Genomic DNA, 22,856 nt, shown 5'->3' with positions numbered 1-22,856 from the left:
CCTCGCAGTAACGAATGACACACATGCAGCAACAAGGGAAGCCTTGCAGTAACGAATGACACACATGCAGAAACAAGGGAAGCCTCGCAGTAACGAATGACAAACATACAGGAGCAAGGGAAGGCTTGCAGTAACTAATGACAGACATGCAGCAACAAGGACCGCCTCGCAGTAACGAATGACAGACATGAAGTAACAAGGGAAGCCTTGTAGCACCAACTGACAGACCGGTAGTAACAAGGGAAGCCTTGTAGCACCGACCGACAGACATGTAGTAACAAGGGAAGCAATGCAGTAACGAGTGACAGACATGAAGTAACAAGGGAAGCCTTGTAGCACCAACTGACAGACCGGTAGTAACAAGGGAAGCCTTGTAGCACCGACCGACAGACATGTAGTAACAAGGGAAGCAATGCAGTAACGAGTGACAGACATGAAGTATCAAGGGAAGCCTTGCAGTCATGATTGACAAACAAAGGAGACTTAGAGAAACGAGGGACAATCTTTCAGTAACAAGGGAAAGACTTCCGGTACTGAGTGACAAGCATGAAGTCACAAGGTAAGCCTTGCAGTAACAAGTGTAAGACCTGCAGTAACACAAGGAACATGTAAAGACTGACAGTAACGAGTGACAGGCATTCAGTACAAAAAAGGAAAACTTTCAGCAACAGGCGACAGACATGCAGTAACATGGAAGGACTTGCAGTAACAAGTGGCAATCATGCAGTGGCAAGTGAAGGCCATGAACACCAAGGGTAAGACACAGTAGAAGGGCAAAACAGGTAGGAAAGCGAACTTTTTAGTTAAAAATTAGAGACCAGGGAATAATAAGGTCTCAATTAAGAGCGCCTCGCAGTCTTACAGCCTCTATACAGAGAGCCCTTTTTAGCCACGCTCTGCATTTACAAGATATGCAGAGTTTACAGCACGCCCAGAGATTTCCTCATACAGGCATCGACTTGACAATACTTACTGGAGGGAAAATAGGTGGTAAATACCAGGACAGGTGCCTTGTAGTGCAGGAAGCACTGAAAGTCGTCTGTTGTGACCCATTCTGCAGGGCTTAATGTGTCACTAATGATATATACTGATCTCCGGATTATGGGTATTTAGCGGGGGGGGGGATTAAAAAGTGGGACTTCCGCAATAAAGACCTAATAGGACGTAAGGCAGAAATAAGGACAAAGACCAGACATGAAAAAGGAGAAGAGCGGAAATGAGCAAAGGCAAAAAAAACTGTAAAAATGAGTGGAAGACCAGCTACGAATAAAAGGAAAGACCAGGAAAAAAGAAGGGTAGCCCAGAAGGATACAAGGACAGACGATGCAGAATAACATAAAAGACTGGGCAGGATGGATGGAAAGATTGGGCAAGATGATGGCAATTACCAGGAGGGACTAAGGAAAAACTACACAGTAAAAAGAGAAAGATTGGCAGCAATAAGGCAAAGACCGAGGAAAAAGGCAAACCCCAGGAATAGGTGGAAAACCTGGGTGGATAAAGGGAAAATTCCCACAAAAAAAACAGGACGGACTGAGGGAAAGACCTGACAGAATAAGAAAAGCCTGGTAAAAGTGAGGGCTAAGGAAGGCCCAAATCAACGAGGGGAAGAGTGGCAGCAGTAAAGGAAAAGCTCAATCGAAAGGAGGGAAAGGTCAGGCAGTAGGAAAGGCAACAATGGCCTGATGACAGAGCAGCATTGGAATAGCAGGCAGTACTGAGAAAAAGCTGAACAGTCACGAGCGTAAGAACGCCCTACCTGTGGCACCAGAAACGCAAGCCAAATATCAATGCCTAGAGATTAACACTGTACACTACTCTTGTACTTAAGATGACAGTATGTCAGCGTAGAGCAAGGTAGGAGAGAAAGCCCAAATCACAATGGGAAACATTTAAAATTCCTTCCCTGTATTGTAGTGAGCAGACACTGCAATCTCAAGGAGGAAGTTAGTGTTTTTTCCACTTAAGAAGTTTGTTTGGAAAAATTAAGTAAAACTGTCCATTTTACTGCAAGTTTTGGAAATACTTTGAATGAAAAGGCATGGGTTTTAGAGGCAACTCTGTGAAGCAGCTAATGAACAAAGACAACACATCAAGGTATGCCACAGTTGAGCAAATATTCCACCATAAAAGACATTTCATGCAGCCATTAAAAATGTGGAAGGTAACAATGACATTTGCAGGACGGAGGATGAGTGAAGCCACAGACGACAACCCATTCCCCACTCATGTCTGCACTCATTTCAGCAATTCTGGAGGGAATGTCACACACTCTAGCTTACTGCCAGAGACGCAGCTGGAGGGTTGGCCTGTGCCTCTGCACAGACGTAGAGGTGCCTGGAACTTTTGAATCATCTGACCAAGCCTTCAAATCTGTAATGCTGCACTGGACATTGACTGTGCCCTCCTTCCCAGTCGCCCAACGTTGCACAGAAAGCCTGGAGCCGTCTGCACCTCACTGATCATTTCCTTAAATGGACCTGCTTGGATCCTTGCTATCCTCTTGGCTAGGACTACGTCTTTGGTCTTGCTGAAGCTCAACTCTTTGATATCTAATCTGTTGCTGCTGCTGAGCTTGCACTACTTGCACGTCCATAGCAAGCCAATAGGTCCTGAAAGCTAAAAGAGATGCTAAGACCCCAAACCCTCCACAATGAGGCGGGGGGGGGCTGGCAACAGTTCAGACTCAATGTGGGTGTCTGTAAACATCCATAGATCTCCAATCCCTTACACAAGGCAGAGACAGCGACAGCCTGCCTAAGCGCTCTGTTGCAGGTGAGACCTTGGTGACTGATGATAACACTAGGCTACTCACCATCTCTTACTATTTGCACCCATTTCAGGTTTCGCCTTTTTAGACTGGCACGCGTGGGGCGTCCATCAACAGGTTAGCCTGGCACGTGTGGGGCATCCTTCACCAGGTTAGACTGGCAAATGTGGGGCGTCCATTGCAAGGTTAGCTTGACAAATGCATGGACCCTGGGGGACCATTTTCAACCCCATGTCCAGGGCTATAGCCCCACTGTGTACCACGTTACCCACTTGGTTGGCATACCTCTACCGTACCCCTGCCTACAAGTATGAACTCTGAGTCACTATATCTTTGACACTGTCAATACTATTGTGTTTAATTTCTGTTGCAGTACCTAACCGTGCATATTTAGCGTTTGAACATGTTTTGTATAGCCAAAACGATAGAAATTATCTAGTTTTAGCAAACAGATTACAATCCTTAATTTTCTCTATTCCTTTAAAGCTTAGCAAACATTAGCTGTAGTTGTGTTACTTGCACTGGTTCAGTGTCGTTTCTGTTCTTTGCAAGATCAAAGATTTTCAAACAATAGGGTTCACAAACATTTGAGCTGTTATAGCTACACAAATATTAGAAACTGCTCTTGAAACATTAAAACTTCACAAACGTACAGGGTGTTTATGCAGGGACCCTTGTTTTAGAATTGTTTAGTGTTTGAACATATGCTGTGATTGTTGTCCAGTAACCTTAAATAAAATTACCATTCTCATTTGGCGAGTACCGACTCAATGTACCATGTTGTGTAACATTTATTTTCCTTTGAATTGATCTGGGTTATACTGAGGTGTTAATATATAGAGAGGTTATTATCTAGATAAGTTATTATTACACTTGGCACACAACTGTTAGCTGGATATTTATACTCCATTGTGGCTGTGGTAAAGGTGTCGTAGTGCGCCTTGATCTACTCCGATCCCCCAGTTGTATAAGACTTTGGATTGCTCGTCAATGTCTACCCAGAAAGGCGAGGCCTCTTCAGTGAGACCAACTTACTGTTGCAGACTTGGTCTCATGAGCACTGGTCGTTAAGAAGCCTTAGCTCCCCCACCCCTCCCGTGGAGAGCTCAGAGGCGCTTATCAATGCTTGCTCGTGAGAATCCAGAGTATTAGCTAGAAATAACGACAACCTAGAAAAGAATTGCAGGGTCTCCATATGCCAGTTCGGCCACAATATTAGAAAAACACCTTTTATCTAGCCATCGACACATTTTTTTTTGTTGAAAATTTTTATTGACAACACGACAATGGAGACAAAATACAGATACTGAACATTCGGAGGGAGGAACACATTGGCAAAGTTATGGTAGAATGAATGAATCGGTTCATAGACAGCAAAAACGACATAAAGGAAACTCAATGACAATGACAGTGGAGCAGAGATAACAATCCTAACAGAATATAACTAATGTCGTTGGAATAAATTTAATTTGACATCTTATAGAAAGTTTCCCCATATCTTTTCAAATTTCCTTAACGACTGTACCCCTCTGAACTTGGTCAGAATGGAATGTATTTCATTGACCAACGACCACCATTCCAAAACATGAGGAGGTTTAGGGGAGATCCATACTCGAGCAATAGTTAATTTAGCGCAGGACATTAGTATAGTAATTAGATTCTGCTTGGAAGAAGAAAAGGGGTGAATATCTAGTAATATCAGTGGAGCCGACAGTGAAGGTGGCTTGCTCAGTTTCATTTTCAAAACCTTGTCTAATGCTTACCAGAACTCCTTTAACAAAGGGCAAGAAAAAAACATATGTTCTAGGTCAGCACCATCTAGGTCGCACTTGGGGCACTTAGTACGATCGCTGTAGGAAGCATTTAAAGACCATTTAGAAATTACTTCGGGAGTGTAATAAAGCAAGCAGGTGGTTTTAAACTGTTGTAGCCTTAAACTTGACGAACGAACAAGATTGTTCAGGTTGGAAAGGGAGTGAGCAATCTGGTTAGAGGTTACATTGCACCCCATCTTCAAGCTACATTTCTCCGCTAGTTTAGAGCAGTCGCCTGTCTTATAGGTGTTTAAGCATTTATAGAGTTTACTTATTAAAGACTTGGTCGTCAATGAGTAGTAGCATTCCCAAATGTCAGAGTCTGAAGTTTCTGAAATTTTCATCTTGCGTATTAAAAAGTCGTGGATTTGAATATATTGAAACCTCATTGAGTCAGTAAGTTTGAATAAATTTTTAAGTGCCCCGAAGTCTAAGAAACCTTTAGACCCATAGAGATCCCCCAAAGTTTTAATTCCATGAGCGGACCATTTATTTGCCCTGCCATCGTTAAAAATCCCAGGGAGACCCGGATTTCCCCACAATTGTAGTCTGGGATGAAAAAACAAAGTGTGACAAAAAGTCAAGATATTAAACCAAATTTTTGCAGAATCTCTGGCAGTCTTACATTTGACCCTTTCGTAATAATTTGGGTCGTTTAATCTTAACAAAAACATTCTGGAGTCTGAGTTAAGCATAAGGATATGGAACAAGAATTGAGTATCAGAATTGAGCAAGGAGCGCAGCCGGCCTATAAAAGTGAACCAAAAGTATAATTTAAAGTCTGGGAAATTAAGTCCCCCTGCCTCTACTGTCCCTTTTAGTAACGTCAAGGATCTACGAAGCTTTTTATATCCCAAAATAAAACTGCTAAATAAACCATCTATTTTCTTAAAAAAGTAATTTTGGAGTGCTAGGGGTATAGAACGAAATAGGTAAAGGAATTTAGGGAGCACTTTCATTTTGATCAGGTTGATTCTACTTATGATGTTTAAGGGAAGTTTGTGCCATTTCTTCAGTGACGAAGCAGTAGATTTTAATAGAGCATCGTAGTTTACGGGGATGATATCACAGATTTTAGACGAAATTTTAACCCCCAGATAATTAGCAACCTTACATATACCAGTGATAATTCCTTCTGGTTTGTGGTTCACAACTATTTGTGTTTTATTGATATTTAGTTTGTATCCTGAGACGGCACTGAATCTGCTAGCCTCGATATTGATGCCCTCTAATGCCTGGGATACATCCGTGGAATATATGGCAATATCGTCCGCATATGCGGTAATTTTCAATGAGAGAGGGCCGTATCTAAACTGTATGATACGAGATTGGAGCTGAAGGGCAGATAAAAAGGGTTCCATTGATAGGGCAAAAAGCAGGGGTGATAAAGGACACCCCTGCCGAGTGCCGCGAGAGATGGGGAATACTGAAGAAGTCAGCCCAGCATAGCTGATACTTGCCATGGGTCTGTCATATAGTGCTCTTATCCAGCTAACGAAGGGGCCCCCGAATCCCATGAAAGCCAGAGCAGACCAAAGGTAGTCCCATCCCACTCGGTCAAAAGCCTTCTCGGCGTCTAGTAAGATCATGCCGAGTGGGATGGACTCCGTCTCGGCTATATCGAAAGCAGTTATAGCTGTATTTATGTGAGCCGTGGTGTCTCTGCCTATTACAAATCCATGCTGTTGTGGGTTTACTATTTTCGGGATATGTGGCGCTAATCGGTTAGCGAGGATTTTTGCGAAGACCTTGGCATCGGTGTTGATCAGAGAAATGGGTCTGTAAGACCCACACTCATCAGCCGGTTTATCTTTTTTAAGAAAAAAAACATTTTCGCAGTGCGCCAGGAGCTGGGGGCCTTCCCATTTTCCCCTATAAATTGAATTACTTGCGAGAAAAGAGGGATCAATTCTTCGGTGCACAGTTTATAGAATTCGACTGGGATGGTATCTTCACCGGCTGCCTTCCCCAATGGTAATGAGGAGATAGCCTGTCTGATCTCTGAACTAGTAATATCCTCAGATAATTGATCTAGCCCTGGTAAGTTGTGTTTCTCTCCAATATGCTTTCCAAATAGTCTTGAATCTTTCCAGCATTAGGTTGATCCTCAGGGGTATATAAAAGGGTATAGAATTCCACAATTCGTGCCAATATCTGTGCTGGCTGCTCATGTGTAATATTATTGGAATCCCTAATACTTTTGATCGTAGTGTAAGCCCTATCCTCCGCAGCTTTATGGGCCAGTATTTTTCCTATTTTATCTCCTTCATAATGAGTGATTTTTAGTTTGTGCAGTTTAGCGCTGCTTTTTTCAATAAAGGTTGTTTTCAGATTAGCTTTTAGCCGTCCCAATACTAACCCGATCTCGTCTACTTTGGGAGAGCAAATTCAAACGGCGTCTGCCAAAAGCAATTCTTGTGCCGAAATATCAGAGATTAGTTTAGTATTGGCCTTACGGCGTTCCGAGTTTTGTCTAAGAACAAAGTGTTGGGTAAAACCTCTGATGCTGGCCTTACAGGCATCCCAGACAATTATGCATGATGTTGAATTAAGATTGAGTTGAATAAATTCAGAGATGTGTTGCTTAAGTTGTGTAATATATGCCACATCTGATAATAAATAGCGAGGAAACGAGAACATCCTTGGGCCAACTGGAGCTTGCAAATTATTAAAAGTTAGTAGAATTGGGTTGTGGTCCGAGGTAACACGAGGGCAGATCTCCATAGAACTTGTAGATAGTATATTAGTAGAGGCCCAAGCCATATCGATACGGAAACATAATTTATGTGGAGCTGAGTAATATGTATAACCGGGGATCTTTAGGTAAATAGAACGCCAGATATCCCTAATATTATGTAATCGGCCAATTTCTAAAATAGCTGCGCGTACTTTACGCATGTGCTGAAAAGCGCCCTGTCTAGTGGTGTCTAACCGATATTCCATAATACAATTGAAATCCCCCATCAGAAGTAATTCCCCTTCCCACCCCAAGAGCTCCGTTTTTAATTGGTCAAAGACATAGTCTTCGTCGCTATTTGACCCATAGATTACACATAGTACATATTTATGGTTTCCTGTGGATATTTGAGCAATTGCCCAGCGGCCATTTTTACCTGAGGTAGTTCTTAGAGTTTCTATTCTAATTCGTCTATCCTTAAGAATAGCAACTCCTCTGTTTGATACTTGTAACATTAAGCTAATTATCACGTCATATCCAAGTTGGCCGAGTACCTTCCTATCCTTGAAAGCAATGTGTGTCTCGGATAAAAAAACTAAATGTGGGTCATATAATCTAAGCTCTTCCGAGACAAGTCGACTTTTATTCTTACTGTTCAACCCCGCAACATTCCAAGCCAGGCATTTTAATTTATACATCTCAAAACACTAAAACAAATTATTCTACCATTCTGTCCATTACATAAACATACATGTCTTCTTCCCAACATATTCCATAATATGCCACTTCGTGTTGTTTTTTTCCTTATTTTGCCCCCTGAAGCCCGACCCTCCCCAAGGAGCCCGGACGCCCCCTCCCTCCATCCTACTCTCCATCAGGAGAGAGAAACCCCCTTGAACCTGCTGCCGCTGTAGAGGCAGCTGAGGAGAGCAGCAGCTTGAGAGCTACCTGCCGCCTGACTATTTTTCAAGAAGATAAGCACTGGAAGAACAGAGTAAGAAGAGAAGAAAAAAAAAACAAATAAAAAAAGGACCGAAGAGAAGGAGAAGAGAAAGTTCCTGAAGTTTGATAAGAAAAATATGTATGCTAAGCTACAGACAGAAGAAAGGATTCAGACATTAGCCCAGCTGAGATAGCAAAGTCTCTGCCTCCTTCTCGTCCGTGAAAAAAGAAGTGTGGCCTCCCTTGATTACCTTAAGACGGGCCGGTTCTTGTAAGAACACTTGCGCCCCTTTCGATTTAAAAGGATCAAAAGTTTCCTTAACTTCCACCTCCTATCCATGGTGGTTTTACTCAGATCTGACCGTACAAAAACGGAAAAATTCTCAATAGTGACTGGGGAGTTGGGGCGTGCCTTCAGAGAGAATGCTTGCCTCAAAAGAAAATTACCAAAATAAATAGGAAAAGGTCTAGGGAATTTGCTTTCTTTATTCCTTTGAACTAAGGGAAGTCGGTGAGCTCTCTGGACCTGGGAATCCCAATCCCAATCCGCTAAATCGGGGAAAGCCTTAGATAGTAGCGAAACAAGATAAGTCCTCGCATCTGACCCTTCCACCCCTTCCGGGATGCCAAAAAGTCTCAGATTCTGGCGCCGTTGCCGATTTTCTAAGTCTTCCACTTTCAGCTGCAAAGATGTAATCTGGGCATCATGTTGACTCAGGGAAGACTCAGTGTGGGCACAGTCCTCCTCCAAATGTACCACTCTCTGTTGCAGCTCCTACATATCCTGTGACATCCCCCCAATTTAGAAGTCACCTCTGATAATGAGTTCTGTAGTTTATTATTGTCCTCCCGCAATTGTAGAAAGTGTTCTTGAGCTTCCAAGCGATGATTTGTTAATGTTTGCAAGATGATATCGAGGGGAGAGATGGCAGATTCAGATTCTCCGAAGAGGGTAGACGGTGCTGCTGTGTTGGCAGCGTCGGAGATCGAATCTGTTGATTTATATTTAGACGGTGGGGGTGGACCCTGTAAATTTAAAGTTGCTGTAGAAGAAGAAGCGTTATGATTTAGTGAGGGACCTGCAGTGGTGATTGGACTAGAAGCCGAAATAGAGTCAGAGGGAGGAGCATGTAGTATAGTTACCGAGGCTACCGAAGCTAACGGGGCATTAATGTTCGGTGGAGAAGGGCTTATGCTTCCGTTCTCAGTATTGGTGATATTGGTATTGGTATTAGTATTAGTGTCTGTCTCTGTAGGAGATAAAACCCTTAAAACCACAGGAAGCCCTTTCGGAGATTCAGGAATCATTAGGCTTGTGCCAGATAGCTGCAAGGTCGTATTTCTAGCAAGCCCTTTAGCCTGTATTCACTTTCTGAGAGGACTTTTTTCAGTGAGAAAAGACTTTTTCGATGTAGAAATATTTATCGCTGGACCCTCAGATGAGGGAACTCTCCCTCTCTTGCTCTTTAACTTAGCCTTAGTTTTAGATGTTTCCCTTCGGCTAGCCAGACATTGTACTGTATCTTGAGAGGAGCCAGATGTAGGATTTACAAGTTCCACGTCCTCAGTTTCATCTTCCACCTCCTCGTAATCTTCATTAGAACCTATGCCGTCAGCCTCCGCCTCGGCCCCCGTTCCGGGAGAAGATGAGGAATGGATTTCTCTGTTGACTTGCGGGTTTTGTGTATTCCCCAGCTCAAGGCTAGATTCCGCTTCCAGAGTGCCCTCTAGAGCAGTTTCTCCCTTCTTCAATCGTAGCCATCGCCACTTTTAAAGACCGTCTGTGCTTAAATAAGTTAAACTGGTAAGTGAAATAACAAGCATTATACTGGATCTATGGAGCGTCTCCACGTCCTGTGCTGTCCACATCCTGTGCTGGCTCTGCCCCTGGACCACCAGTGGTCCATAGCAGAGCCAGCACAGGACGTGGAGACGCTCCATCACGCGGCTCGGGTTATTAATACCCACGTACCCTGCTGAAGATTGTGATTCCCTTTATTAAGGAATCAAAAGTACGAATCTAATCAAGTGTTGAAAATTCATACACTTTTAAGAAAACTACACAAATGGTGTAAGTACTGACCTTTTGTCTTGTATGTCCTGACGAAAGAGCAGAAACATGTTGACCGTTTATGAGATATAAGGTGATCCAGTAACTTGATTTACCACCATATCAGACCCTGTTTTAATAACTTTACCACTCCTTTTTATATTAAAGTTTCCTTTGGAGTGGTTTTGTTTTTTAAGAGGTATTTTCCTTTTTTCACATTCCCTCTGGGGGTGTTTTTCATTTCTGAGACACTGCTACCCAGACCAGAGGTTGCCTCAGGATGAGGCTGGCATATAGCACGTTATTGGACACCCAATGACTATGCCAGAACGCTGCACGTGGGGCGGATAACAGATATACACCGCATGTAACATCACAGCGTTTATGAGGGTGATCCATTATAACCAATGGCTATGAAGTTACAAGTGTCCATTCTCCTTTTTGATTAATTTTATATCTGAAATACCACTAGACATACCCAGTACAAAACAATATCAAGAAGGAATTAAAACTGAGAAAACTGAAGGAAATAAATTAAGGGACATATATACTAGTGGCAAAGGGATGGATGAAAACCCAGCTGAAAAATACTCTCATTGTGTTACAACACACTCTCACTGAATCCACAAAGGTTTATATCGAAGAGTAAAAGGACATGGAAAAGACAAGAACCGGAAATGGCTTAAAGAAACGCTGGAGTGACGCTTGCCTTTGGAAGACTGCTATGACTTTGCCGTGAAAGTTTCCATCTTAAAAATGTATCATCCACAAGGCAAAATGCAGTGCCCAGAAAGGAACAATCCAGGTTGAACACCTCCCGCTCAGACATTATCCTAACCATCTGTGAGATGTTAGAGCCAACACTTCAACTGTGTCTTAATGACAGGAGTTCCAAACCGGTCTAACAGCTGGGTTCGATGAAGGACTCGTGTATAAGGTAGGACCCTCTTTAGGTGTAATAGAGCTGCCGGCCGGCATGGAGTACAAGAGAGACATTATCAGTAGCCCTCTCCCACATCCATTCAATATGAACCTTAAACGTAATGATGATGAAATAGGCAGAACCTTAAGCTGCTTGAGAGGTAGATTATTTTTTAACTGAATATGAATCTGGAATTCACTAGATTTATAAAATACGAGACAAGTTGGGGGGGCTAGACGGACAGCAGGTGAATACTTTGCTGTGTATACCAGATGTAGAAACACTTCCAGTAAATTCTGTAAGATTCTGATGAGGCTCAAGCCTGGGCAAGAATAATTTTCATTCAGGAGGTATGTGCAGATCAGCAAACTTTAAGTGCTTTGGAGTAGGGCAGTCACTAATAGGTGTCACAACTGTGATATAAACTTGACAGAGCAATGCCAGGTGACTGTCGAATAAAAGCCGGAGACTGTAGAAGAAGAATATCATTATTGCCACGGCCATGCTCTGGGATCAGGATTAATGTACAGTATCATCTTTATCCTGCTGATCAGAGGAAATGCTGGGGAAGGCAGGCAAACATCCAGCAGTAGACCCTTGAAAATATTTGTCAATTCTTGTTCGTCCCTGCTGGCATAGAATCAGCATTTTCCATTAACAGCTGTGGGGAATAAGTCCACATCTGGACGACCTAAACACTGGAAAATTCTCCTAGATGGTGGAGGGTGAAGCTCATATTCATGAAACTTTCACCTTGACTTGTATAGGGATTCTCATTTGCTGTCTTGGCTTGGCTGGCATGCAGACCATTCAATGCTGTGTGAGAATGCTCAGTTTCATGGCTTTTGTTCCTATTAAGATTGGTCATCTTGTTCCTTCCTGCTCTTTGAAGTAGAGCATATAGATGATGAGGTTCAGTTCGTCTAATACAGCAGGCCCTCAATAAATTCAATGATGGATTACCTTGTGCCACAGACGGGTGGTTCTAAGCTTTAGAACATCAGTAAGGTATCGAGAAGCCTGCAAGGGAGTTAATCATCCGTTCATGGAATTCCCGGTGTTAGAAATGGGGATTCTGGTTGACTACGGTATGTGCCTCTGTCAGGCAGAACCCACCACTCTAGTCAGGGTAAGTCAGATACCTATCAAGATAACCTGAGCTCACTCTGTGGTAGCTTGGCGCAGAGCAAGCAGACTTATCAACAGAGGCAATGAGCAAAGCATTTGCGCAACACACTCATACAGTAACACAATGAATACATCACAAAAGAGAGACTCCATACAGGGTTTATAAAAATAGAACACTATATTGTAAACAAATTAAGGCAAAACGATAGGTATCATATCAGTAAAGCAACAAATGCAGGATTAATGAAAATGGCTAATATGTTGCAAACGATCTTAAGTACATAATCACTTTTGGAGATATACTAATATCACTTTAAATACAGGTAACACCTAAGTACTTTCCAAGGTACATGCATATCACTTTAAATGTAATAACACCCAAGTACTTTCCAAGGTATACACGTTTAAGGTAGAATATTTGGTGCATCAAGAAAACATAGGGCATGGGGTACCTGCATGCCTACTAAACTTTGTATGATAATTTCTGCCTCCTTTAGTGGTTCTGTTCCGTAAGTCAGTCCTACGCCACTCTCTAGTTTCCCCACAGAGGTTTTCAAGACTAATTCTGTGGGTGGCAGAAGCAGTACTGCAGGCCAACTAGTAGCATTTAATTTATAGGCCCTAGGTATATGGAATACCACTTTCCAAGGGGCTTACAAGTAAATCAAGTATGCCAAACCGGTGTAAAATAACCATACCATGTTTAGGGGGAGAGCACATACACTTTAGCACTGGTCAGAAGTGGCAAAGTGCCCAGAGTCCTCCTAAAGCCAACAAAAAGAGGGTCAGAAAAAATAGGCGGAGGCAGGCAAAACGTTTGGGGATAACCCCGCAGAAAGGGCCAGGTCCAACACTCGGTCATGCTGATTTATGTGGGGGAACAGGGTTCTTTAACTGACCCACTAACGGTTCAATAATTATGTGACTTATAGCCACAGCCAGCCTAGTACTCTTGAACTGATGACATGTATACATAATATAAGGGTGTCAGTAAGATAATGGAAGACTTCAGTGCAAACAGGAGCTTCAAAAAGCTGTACTGCACAAATATGGGGGAGGAAGAAATTATTGGTAACAGCTAGTAGAATTTATGAAGGGTGAACTGCTTCGTATTCCCAAGAAACTGTAAGCAAGAGCTAAGTGTCTATTTAAATTGATTGTGATGAGTGGATGTTAATTCCAAGTGTGAATTGCTTTAAGAAAGCAGTGGTGGCACCCGCACCTCTAGGTACTAAATACAGGTTGTCCTTAGTTTCTGAGATCTTCGACCAAAAGAAAAAGGTACACTGTAGGGAATTGAAGGTTTTTATGATGTTCTGGTTGGATTGGAACGTGTGAATATATATTCCTGCTGTTAAGAGTGTCATAAAATCTTCCTCTGGTACAAGACCTTCTGCAGAATCAACATTGTTTACATCGATTTCATTAGAAAGAAAAGCCAGTGATGGATCCTAAACCTCTGTCTTCTTTTCATTGTGATGAAGAACATTATGCTGCTTACTCCTTAGGAGGTGAGTCTGTACCTTCATTTAGCAACATATAAAACATCCCCTCTTGGGGTACGGATTCTGGTGGGTACTACCTACCGAAATTCCAGTGGTAAACGGGTCACTGTACATAAAGGGGCACTGCTTCGTTAGTCTTTGGTACAGATAGCTCCCTTGAAAGGAGGGGACCTTTCACCAGGTTCCCAGAAAGATGAATGGATGGTGTGTCTGCAGGGCTTCCTGATTACAAGTAATGTATGTCTTTAGTGTGATGCTCTGAAGACATGGAGATGCACTGCCTACCTGCTTACCAACACTGCCTCATCTTCAATAAGCATGTCGACGACAGAACTCTCAACTTCTTACTGGAAGGAATATGCTCAAGCGCTGTCTTTAGTGGTGGAGCACAGCCATTCTTCCTGAAGAAAATCTGTACTGGGTATATCCAAGGCAGTATCAAAATGTCAAGACTTGCCACAATCTCCTGCCGTCTCTGTTGGCCATGGAGATCTAGGCCAGGTATATCATACAACCTAGATTCCACTTGCCAGGGGCACACATTAGCTTTACTTTGAGGTCTGGAGAAAAAGCTGCAGGATGACGACAAGTTCTCCAGGAGATGTTGCACTTTTACAGTTTGGCTCACAGTCGACTGTGCTCGGGCTCTGTATCATGCCTACACTCTCCTGACATAAGTGATCCAGATTGACAATATATTTAACAGGACACCAAGGCTCTCGTCAAATCGTACAAGAGACACTTCTTTGGAGAATCACTTAGGAAAAATCAAATCGTTTTCTGCATCATCCATTAGGCTGAAAAAATAAGAAACATTATCCAGTCAGTCAGCAAAGCTGACTGAGTGGATAATGTACCACGGTACAGGTACCACAGATAGCCATTACTCTTGTTTTGCCGTTTACGGTTGTATGATAGAAGCACGCATAGATAAACCACGCATGCCTCTACCACGTAGCCCAAACCACGAATAAGTCTTAACCACGTTTTCCTCTACCCCGCATTCCTTTACAGCGAAATTTTGTGATATAGGCATGAATGGTAAAGGGGTATGTGTGGCTAAGGTCGCCACTACCTTGCCCCTACCCACCCCCGCGCTGTTCCCAAAACTACCCCGATCCCTTCCACTGCCCTAAAACTTACCTCGACCCACCCAGCCCTAAAAACGATCCCATCTACCCATTCCTCTCCCACTGCCCTAAGGCCTAAAACCATGCCCCTTCACATACACTACCCCGACCCCCCCACGCTGTCCCTTAAACTACCCTAATCCCTTCCACTGCCTAAATCCTACCCCTGACTTCCCCAGCCCTAAAAAACTACCTCATTCACCCTTTCCCCTCCCACTGCCCTAAGGCCTAAAACCCTGCCCCTTTATGTACACTACCCCAACCCCCCACCCTGTCCCTTAAACTACCCCAACCGCTTCCACTGCCCTAAAACCTACCCGGACCCCCAAGCCCTAAAAACCATCCTGTCTACCCATTCCCCTCCCACTGCCCTAAAGCCTAAAACCCTGCCCCTTTACGTGCACTACCCCACCCTCCCGCGTTGTCTCTTAAACTACCCCAAACTCTTCAACTGCCCTAAAACCTACCCTACCTCCCCACCCATCCTAAAAACTAACCCAACTACCCATTCCCCTCCCACTCCCCTAAGGCCTAAAACCCTGGCCCATAAGTTACACTACCCCTCCCCCCTGCGCTGTCTCTTAAACTACCCAAACTCCTTCCACTGCCCTAAAAACTACCCCGACTCCATCCCAGCCCTAAAAACTACCTGACCCCCTCCCAGCCCTAAAAACGACCCCTCCCAGCCCCACTTACCTCCTTGCAGCGTCTTCCTGCTTCGGTCTTCCAGCAGCTAGACTGCGCACTGCCTTAACCACACATATGCGTGGTTACGGCATATGTGCGGATTAGGCAAGCTTGGTCGAGCTTGCGTAGTCGGAACACGCGTGGGTCAGAACGCATTGTTCCAACTGTTTCACTCCTCTTACTGGGCATTTCCTTTTCATCCTCTTCAGCTGGAGACTAGATGCAGATCACCAGGGGTAGACTCTTCTTTTACAGGCTGAGCTACCAGAGCTGGAGCAGGCAGCTGGGTGAAGGCTGTGTCAGGAAGGCATCATAAAGGGTGTGCATTCCAGTTTTTCATTAATTAGTGGATCCTGATAATATGATAGGGTAAATCTCCTTCGTTATCCATTTCCTTCTCAGACCTCCTTCATTATGAGACAGTGTACTGAAAGCTGTCAGAGTAGTTCTTAAGGGAAAAGGGAATTGAAATGCTGACCTTATATTAAATGCTCAATATCTTTGGGCTTGCAGAAAAACATTTGAGGCGCATCGATGATGAGGTGTCTAAAGATGCCCTTAATGAGGCCATCACTAGGGTGTCATTGTCTACTAATGCATTGTCTATAAAGGTGTGTGCAGAGCCACTGCCTATGGAACCATCCTTCAGGAGGCCATCGTTCACAATGGTCATCAAGGCCATTGACCATCTATGTCTCATCTAGAGGCGTCTTGTCTATGAGCGTCCTCCAGAGGGCCTAATCTATCACTGACCATCTACAAGGCCTAACCTATGAGCAACCATCTACATAACCTTGTCTAGGAGCAACCGTCTACGAGGCCTCATCTATAAGCAACCACCCACAGCACCTAAGCTATGAGCGACCTTTTTAGGGCCTTAATCTTCCACATGCGACCAGCTACACAGTTTATAGGTACCATCTGCCAGGCATTGTCGTCAGGACATAAATTACAGATGGTATGTCATCCACGAAAATGTCACTGGAGAGAATGCTCTTGATGAGGGCATCTTAGATGAGAATGATTTTGGTGGGAAAACTGACTACACGATGAAAAGAGCTTCATATTTAGGGAGCAAAAGGGGATTTTGATAATCACAAGGCTGTTTAAAGTGTAGCAAGGTGTGGAGGTATGCCAAAGTTTCCCATTAAACTACTTTCCAGGCACCTTAGGTTTGGAAATGCCCTATTTTGGGATATTAGGGCGATGTTATCGTGCCCTGTGTTAGTTCCTTACTGGAATGTGGTGGGAGACACCCTGAAAGCGGTAACGGAGAGGGACCTAGAATTTGACTTTGCCGTGGGTGTTCTACACTGGTTCCCCCATACTCCCAAAAATAAGATTACGAGTAAATTCATAGATCTGGGGCTCATATTGGCTAAACGCGAAATCACACAGCACTGGAAAGCGACAGTAGGACCAAATAGCACTAGATGGAAGAATGAATTCCTTAAGTGGGCCGGAGGTGAGGGGCCGCTAAGGTTCCAAACTGCGCAGCGGCAACGCAACGAAAAGGCCTTGGAAGCAGCCCAGGCGTGGGATGCATTAGTGCAATCTTTGCGAGACTATGGTATGCAGGGGGAAATAGTAGAATAATCACACAGCTGGAGAATGTCCCCTAGACATGACAGGCACATCACATAGGGCCAGATGTAGGTAGCCAAATACCGGTCGGTAACGGCCGAATTCGGCCGTTACCGACCGGTATTTGGCTACCGAGATGTAGGGGGACTGTAACGGGGCAAATCGGTAATTTTACCGATTCGGTAAATATACCGGTCGGTAAATTTACCGACCGGTATATTTACCGATTCGGTAAAATTGATATGTAGGTGGGACTCTTCTGAGTCCCACAAGGCCTACAAAATCGGTATTTTACCATCAAATTGTATTTGATGTTAAAATACCGATTCAGGTGTGCATGCACATGTGTGCATGCACACCTGTGCCATATGACAGGCAGACCTGTCCTTAGGGCAGGTATGCCTGCCATATGGCCCCCCGAACCTTTTTTGGGGGTGCTAGAGGGTGTCAAAGTGACACCCCCTGCACCCTTGTCAAAATCGGTATTTACCGATCGGTAAATACCGACCGGTAATGCCCCATTCATTCCTATGGGCTTCAAAGCCCATAGGAATGAATGGAGCATTACCGGTCGGTATTTACCGATTCGGTAAATACAGATATTTACCGAATCGGTAAAATACACATCTGGATGGACCTACATGTCCACCCTTCATATTTACCGATTCTTAATTACCGAATCGGTAAAATTCGGTAATTAAGAATCGGTAAATATTTTTTACCTACATCTGGGCCATAGAACCTTATTTACCACTCCTGTGCACGCAGCATATTACAACTGGTGTTGATTGTAATCATCGATGATGGGAAATTGGGGAGGTGGGAGGGTTTATAGGGGAGTTCTTTAAGAAACTTGAAAGAGAGTGTTGAGGTTAATCCTTTACTGGGGTTCTGTATCGTTATCTTGTTTACATCCTAGCCTGTGATCGGATACATAACTGAGGGGGCCTACTTTGGGAGCGTAGGTGAGCATAGGAATGTACTTGATTTTGTATGATGTATGGCACAAAACCCAATAAAAATTGTTTTAAAACAAAGAAAAAAAAATTAGGGCGATGTTACTATTGTGCCTTTATCTTGATAGAGAAATACATTTTTGAAGGTGTATTATATTTCAAGGTGTTCCAAAAAGGGGACATTTTAAAGCACTTACATTTTTGTGCCATTTTGGAGATTGCGGAAAGTCCTCACTGTGCCATTTTAGATGGCTCTGAAGCAGTAGCGGCTGGTGTCAGGAAAATGTAGTGAGGCCTGAAAAAATGACGTACCTGCCAGTCTTCTACTCGCTGCTCTGCTCACCGGTCTTCTCCTGCTCTTGGCACCGGCTGAAGCTCCCAACTTCCCCTGCGGGGCCAATCCTGACGGTGCTCTCACCAGGAGAGTAGTGTCGGGATTGGGCAGAGCTGGCTTGTTTTGTGCTCCCTCTGGAGCTGAGAGCCTGTGCCTGCTGATCTTTCCATCCAGCAATACAGCTGGATTGGAGAGATGTCAGTGCGCGTGATGGTTTGGTCGTCCTAAAACGGCCGTCCAAACCATCATACGCACTAACAGAAGGGCCCACAACTTCTCCTCCCCCTGCTGCAGTGCTGTGGCCCCACCCCTCTGGAGTGGAGAGCCTGTGCCTGCTGATCTTTCCACCCAGCAATACAGCTGGATTGAAGAGATGTCAGTGCGCTTGACGGTTTGGCCATCCTAAGACGGCCGTCCAAACCATCATGCGCACTAACAGAAGGGCCCACGACTCCTCCTCCCCCTGCTGCAGTGCTGTGGCCCCACCCAATGACTCGGCCACAGGATGAAAAATAAAATGATCTGCATTTATTTTTTGTTGGCCTCTGCGCGCAGTGAGGTGGTGGTCCTCTGCCGTAGCGGAGGAACCGTCGCTGCTCTGAAGGTCCTAGCTGATTCATTACCTGAAGAGGGGACATCCTTAGGCCAGTGTTACAGAGGGAGACTCTCGGATAGTAGTTAATGGTTTGGTAGATTTCATGGCTAAGGAATGTCATTTTATGAAGAAAGTTATTTCTCTCCAGAGTTCTGAGGCATCAAGCCAACTGCACTCTACACTAACATTAGCTGCTAGATGTCAGTGTTCCTTTGGCCAAAAATCCCAGAAACGACCTTCTATAGGACAGCTGGCTGTCGCAGCTATGCATGACAAAGCTATCAAGGGAAGATTTTCTTACTTAAAATCAGTCAAAAGGTTTATCATAAGTGTTGCAAAACGCACAGTTTTGTATGGGGACTGAAGAGAAGAGTTCAGTATAGGGACTCTCTCACATACGACGTGCTGTACAAATGGGAGGTATGGTGGCCTCTGAGTAAATGCTTGCTACAGAACTCAAATATTTAAATGTTTTGAAAATCACCACATGTTGTGCCAAACCCCATAAAATGAGTGCCACCAAATTGAATAACACTGAAACATATTATTTCAATATTAACAGTGTCATCTAGCCTATCTTGCACCGAACTGTGAAGCGCTCCACATGCATCTTGGAGTGAGGCTGAATAAGTCTGTCTTTTCTGTCTGTCAGTCAGTCCTGTGCTTTCCTGTCTGAAAGTAGCAAAGCTGAAGCACATGAGAGATATGAGGTGTTCCTGGGACATTTGCAAACCATGTCTCAGACCAGAAAGCAACTATAAGTCAGTGACAGTTGGGGGGTTTTGTTCACCAGCAAAGCTTTGCCTTGTACTGGAGGCATAAGTCTGTGTTCAATCCTTAAATATATATTTGGCCTCTCATGTGCTTACCAAAAAGAATGACATTTAGATCAAGGAGACCATAAAAAAGATAGTTAAGTGGTGCTTAGAATGTAGGGACAAGAGAAGGATCTCACAGCCAAAAATTGTGGTAAGTTCTAGAACCAGCCAAGAGAGATCCACATCTCCTGCGCCTCAGAAAAACCCTTATATGCACAGCATTAAGTCTGACTAAACACTAGGAGTACAGTCTCTACACAAGCTAACTCTGGCTCTAAAAAAAAGTAGAGGAGTCTCAAAATGTCAGTTGTTGAAGCTCACTAGGAGAAGCCTCTTTTAAGAAAGCCTGTGCAATACTTATTTCTTATAAATGTCATCATAACAAGTTTCCCACCAGGTATTTGTAGTCTGCTTTAGTTCATTCCCTTTTCCTAGTTAAAATAATAGAGCCATTTGCTTTCTAATTACAAAGAAAGGTCATAGTTATGAAAGTATTATTTTTCATTGTTAATTTGAGCTTTTTCCTAAATCTTCTGTGCATGATTCAAACTAGTTATCTTCCCTGAACTTACTGAAGGCATATCTTTTATATACTTGAATTCTGAAGTAATAGGATCATACGTCAAACAAATTAATACAACAGCATTTTCGCATAAAACAAACCTGCGCACACGTCTTTAAGATTTAAAGCAGAGTAAGTACTCTGTCTATTCGAGGCAAACCACACTTATACAGTACATATATACATTTTATCTGGCACAATAAACGTTTCACATTTGACGTTGTTCTTCTTTTATTTTTGAGAGATTGCCCAGCCAACACGTGTTTCGTCTGGGTGAATGACGCCAGACTTCCTCAGGGCTTTAGGCAAGTTAAGGAGATCTGATATCTTTCTGCCGGTTGTACAAAAAATAAGGTCACTGGGATGAAGTCAATCTGGTGGATCGGGCACAAATCAAGTCCACCACGAGAAGTCAGAATATTATCTGGACAGTCAGAGGACTGGCCAAGCTGACCAAGCGAGCACGCTTGTCCACGAGAGAGACCGCAGCGTCTGGGACCCAAACATTTATCGTGTCGGATAAAATGTATACATGTACTGTATAAGTGATGTTTGCCTCGAATAGACAGAGTACGTACTCTGCTTTAAATCTTGAAGACGTATGTACAGGTTTGTTTTGTACATTTACAAGACCTCAGGTCTTTAGAAGGGGGTTCAGGATTAAACAATCCCCTGTAAGCACCGTCCAACTATATATGAAACAGTGATGAGCTTTCCACTCTGGGCAGGCGCCACCTTCCTACCTACCCACTCAAACCCTGTCTTTTGTTATAGCATTTTCGCATGCCCTTGAAAAAACGATGAGAATGCTTGACACCTCTTTTCTGCCATCAAAAGCTTCCACTTCAACAAGATTTTATTCAACACACCCGCTCACAACTAAAGTCCCAGATATCTTCACCCAGAAGTATTCAGTAGTTCAGCTTGTTTATACTACCCTAATTTAGAAATACAGTGTGATTATTTTCTATTGTATTGTTCAATAAACAGCTATTTTGCTGCACACTTTTCTAGATCTGTTATTTACCATGGTGTTGGGTGAAACGTTAAAGTGGAAAAGTAAGGTGACCCGTAGCACACTGCTGGGCTGGTTTTGGCAGGAATGTTTAGGGGTGACTTAGCCAAGATAGAAGAGTTGCATGTGGGATTCCGAATAGAAAGTACCTAGGACTAGAACCCAAAGAATGGACGGGAAGAGCAAAGAGGGGGATGGGGGAGAGAGGTGCGTCAGTCAAAAGACAGAGGAGAAGATGCACAAGGGTGGGTGATGGCATAAAGCAGGGAAGAGAGTGCATCAAGGGGGAGGCAAGGGCGAAAACAGGGTGGACTATTGCTAACAATCATAGAAGTAGTGATGCACATAACACACTTATATACACAAGACTTTATCATTCCACAAAAGACATTAAATGAAAGGTTAAGTAAAAAGAAGTTACCTGCTTTTGTAAACCAAGTTCTCCTTCCACCTCCTGGATCTTTCTCTCCAGCTGACGTTTTAGCTTCTCATAGTCTTCACGATGGCGGTCAATTTCATCATCCTTTGAGCTGAATATCAGAAGGCAAGTCATGAGCATTTATGTACGAGTGAACAACTCTGAAGACAACCCATTGTGTGAACTGTGGGCAATGAAATCTGAGGAGCAGGGTGAGGGCACTTACAATCAACAAATTGTGCGCATTCATGCAAGTGAGCAAGCTATGTCCTTTTGGCTGTGGAACTTGAAAGAATGTGAACATCAACATTCCAATGGAATGCACACCCTACAAGTATACACTATTTTATTATGTTCTACCAGATATCGAGTTTTTATATCGAACTGCAAAAATAAGTGTTGATTTACTACTTCTACCTCCACATCGACTTAGAGTGAGTGTATATATGTCAATGGGCCTCTGTTCTTTGTCAAGTAATGCTAGGAAAATGTTACTTGAGCTGAAACTCCAAGTGCGCCCCGGAGCCACTGCCACAAGCAGCAGAATGTAGAACGGCTGTGTGTTCTCTTCTTAGCAGGATGGTCATCAAGCTAGTGAAGTTACTTCCTAGAACCAGTGCAGCACCTACCTAGAGCTCAGGTCGCCTGGCTACATTTTCAGGAAGATCCCACATAGCAGTAGCTCAAAAAGTAGGTTCCATCACTTCCTTAGAACACTTCCAAATTAAGAGTCAAATGTTCTGGTCTTGACCAAGTCTTCTAACTAAGCGATGCCAAGCTTTGTTAGTCCCCTAAAAAACTGGTCACTGACAGAGATGTGATCCTACATGGACAGTTGACCTGGAAGATGGTAGACTCAGCAGAAACCACACACAAGGTTAGAGAAGAAAGAGAGCAGGAGAAACAAGGACAAATATAACATTTGAGGATCGAGATCCAGACAGCACAA

The 22,856-nt window shown here is 43.6% G+C and overlaps 1 protein-coding gene across 1 annotated transcript in view; it reads right to left on the bottom strand.

Annotated features, from left to right (window-relative positions):
- The window catches only part of CCDC57 (coiled-coil domain containing 57), an 821,470-nt gene that overhangs the window by 644,887 nt on the left and 153,727 nt on the right, over positions 1–22,856 (bottom strand). The window contains exon 3 of the mRNA XM_078653761.1: positions 21,911–22,019. Within this exon, the coding sequence (XP_078509887.1) occupies positions 21,911–22,019 (109 nt within the window). The remainder of the gene's footprint in view (positions 1–21,910; positions 22,020–22,856) is intronic.

This window comes from Lissotriton helveticus, chromosome 7 (assembly GCF_964261635.1).
Source record: "Lissotriton helveticus chromosome 7, aLisHel1.1, whole genome shotgun sequence".
Taxonomy (NCBI): Eukaryota; Metazoa; Chordata; class Amphibia; order Caudata; family Salamandridae; genus Lissotriton; species Lissotriton helveticus.
Note: the sequence above shows the minus strand (reverse complement) of the source record. Positions and strands in the feature narration are given on the sequence as shown.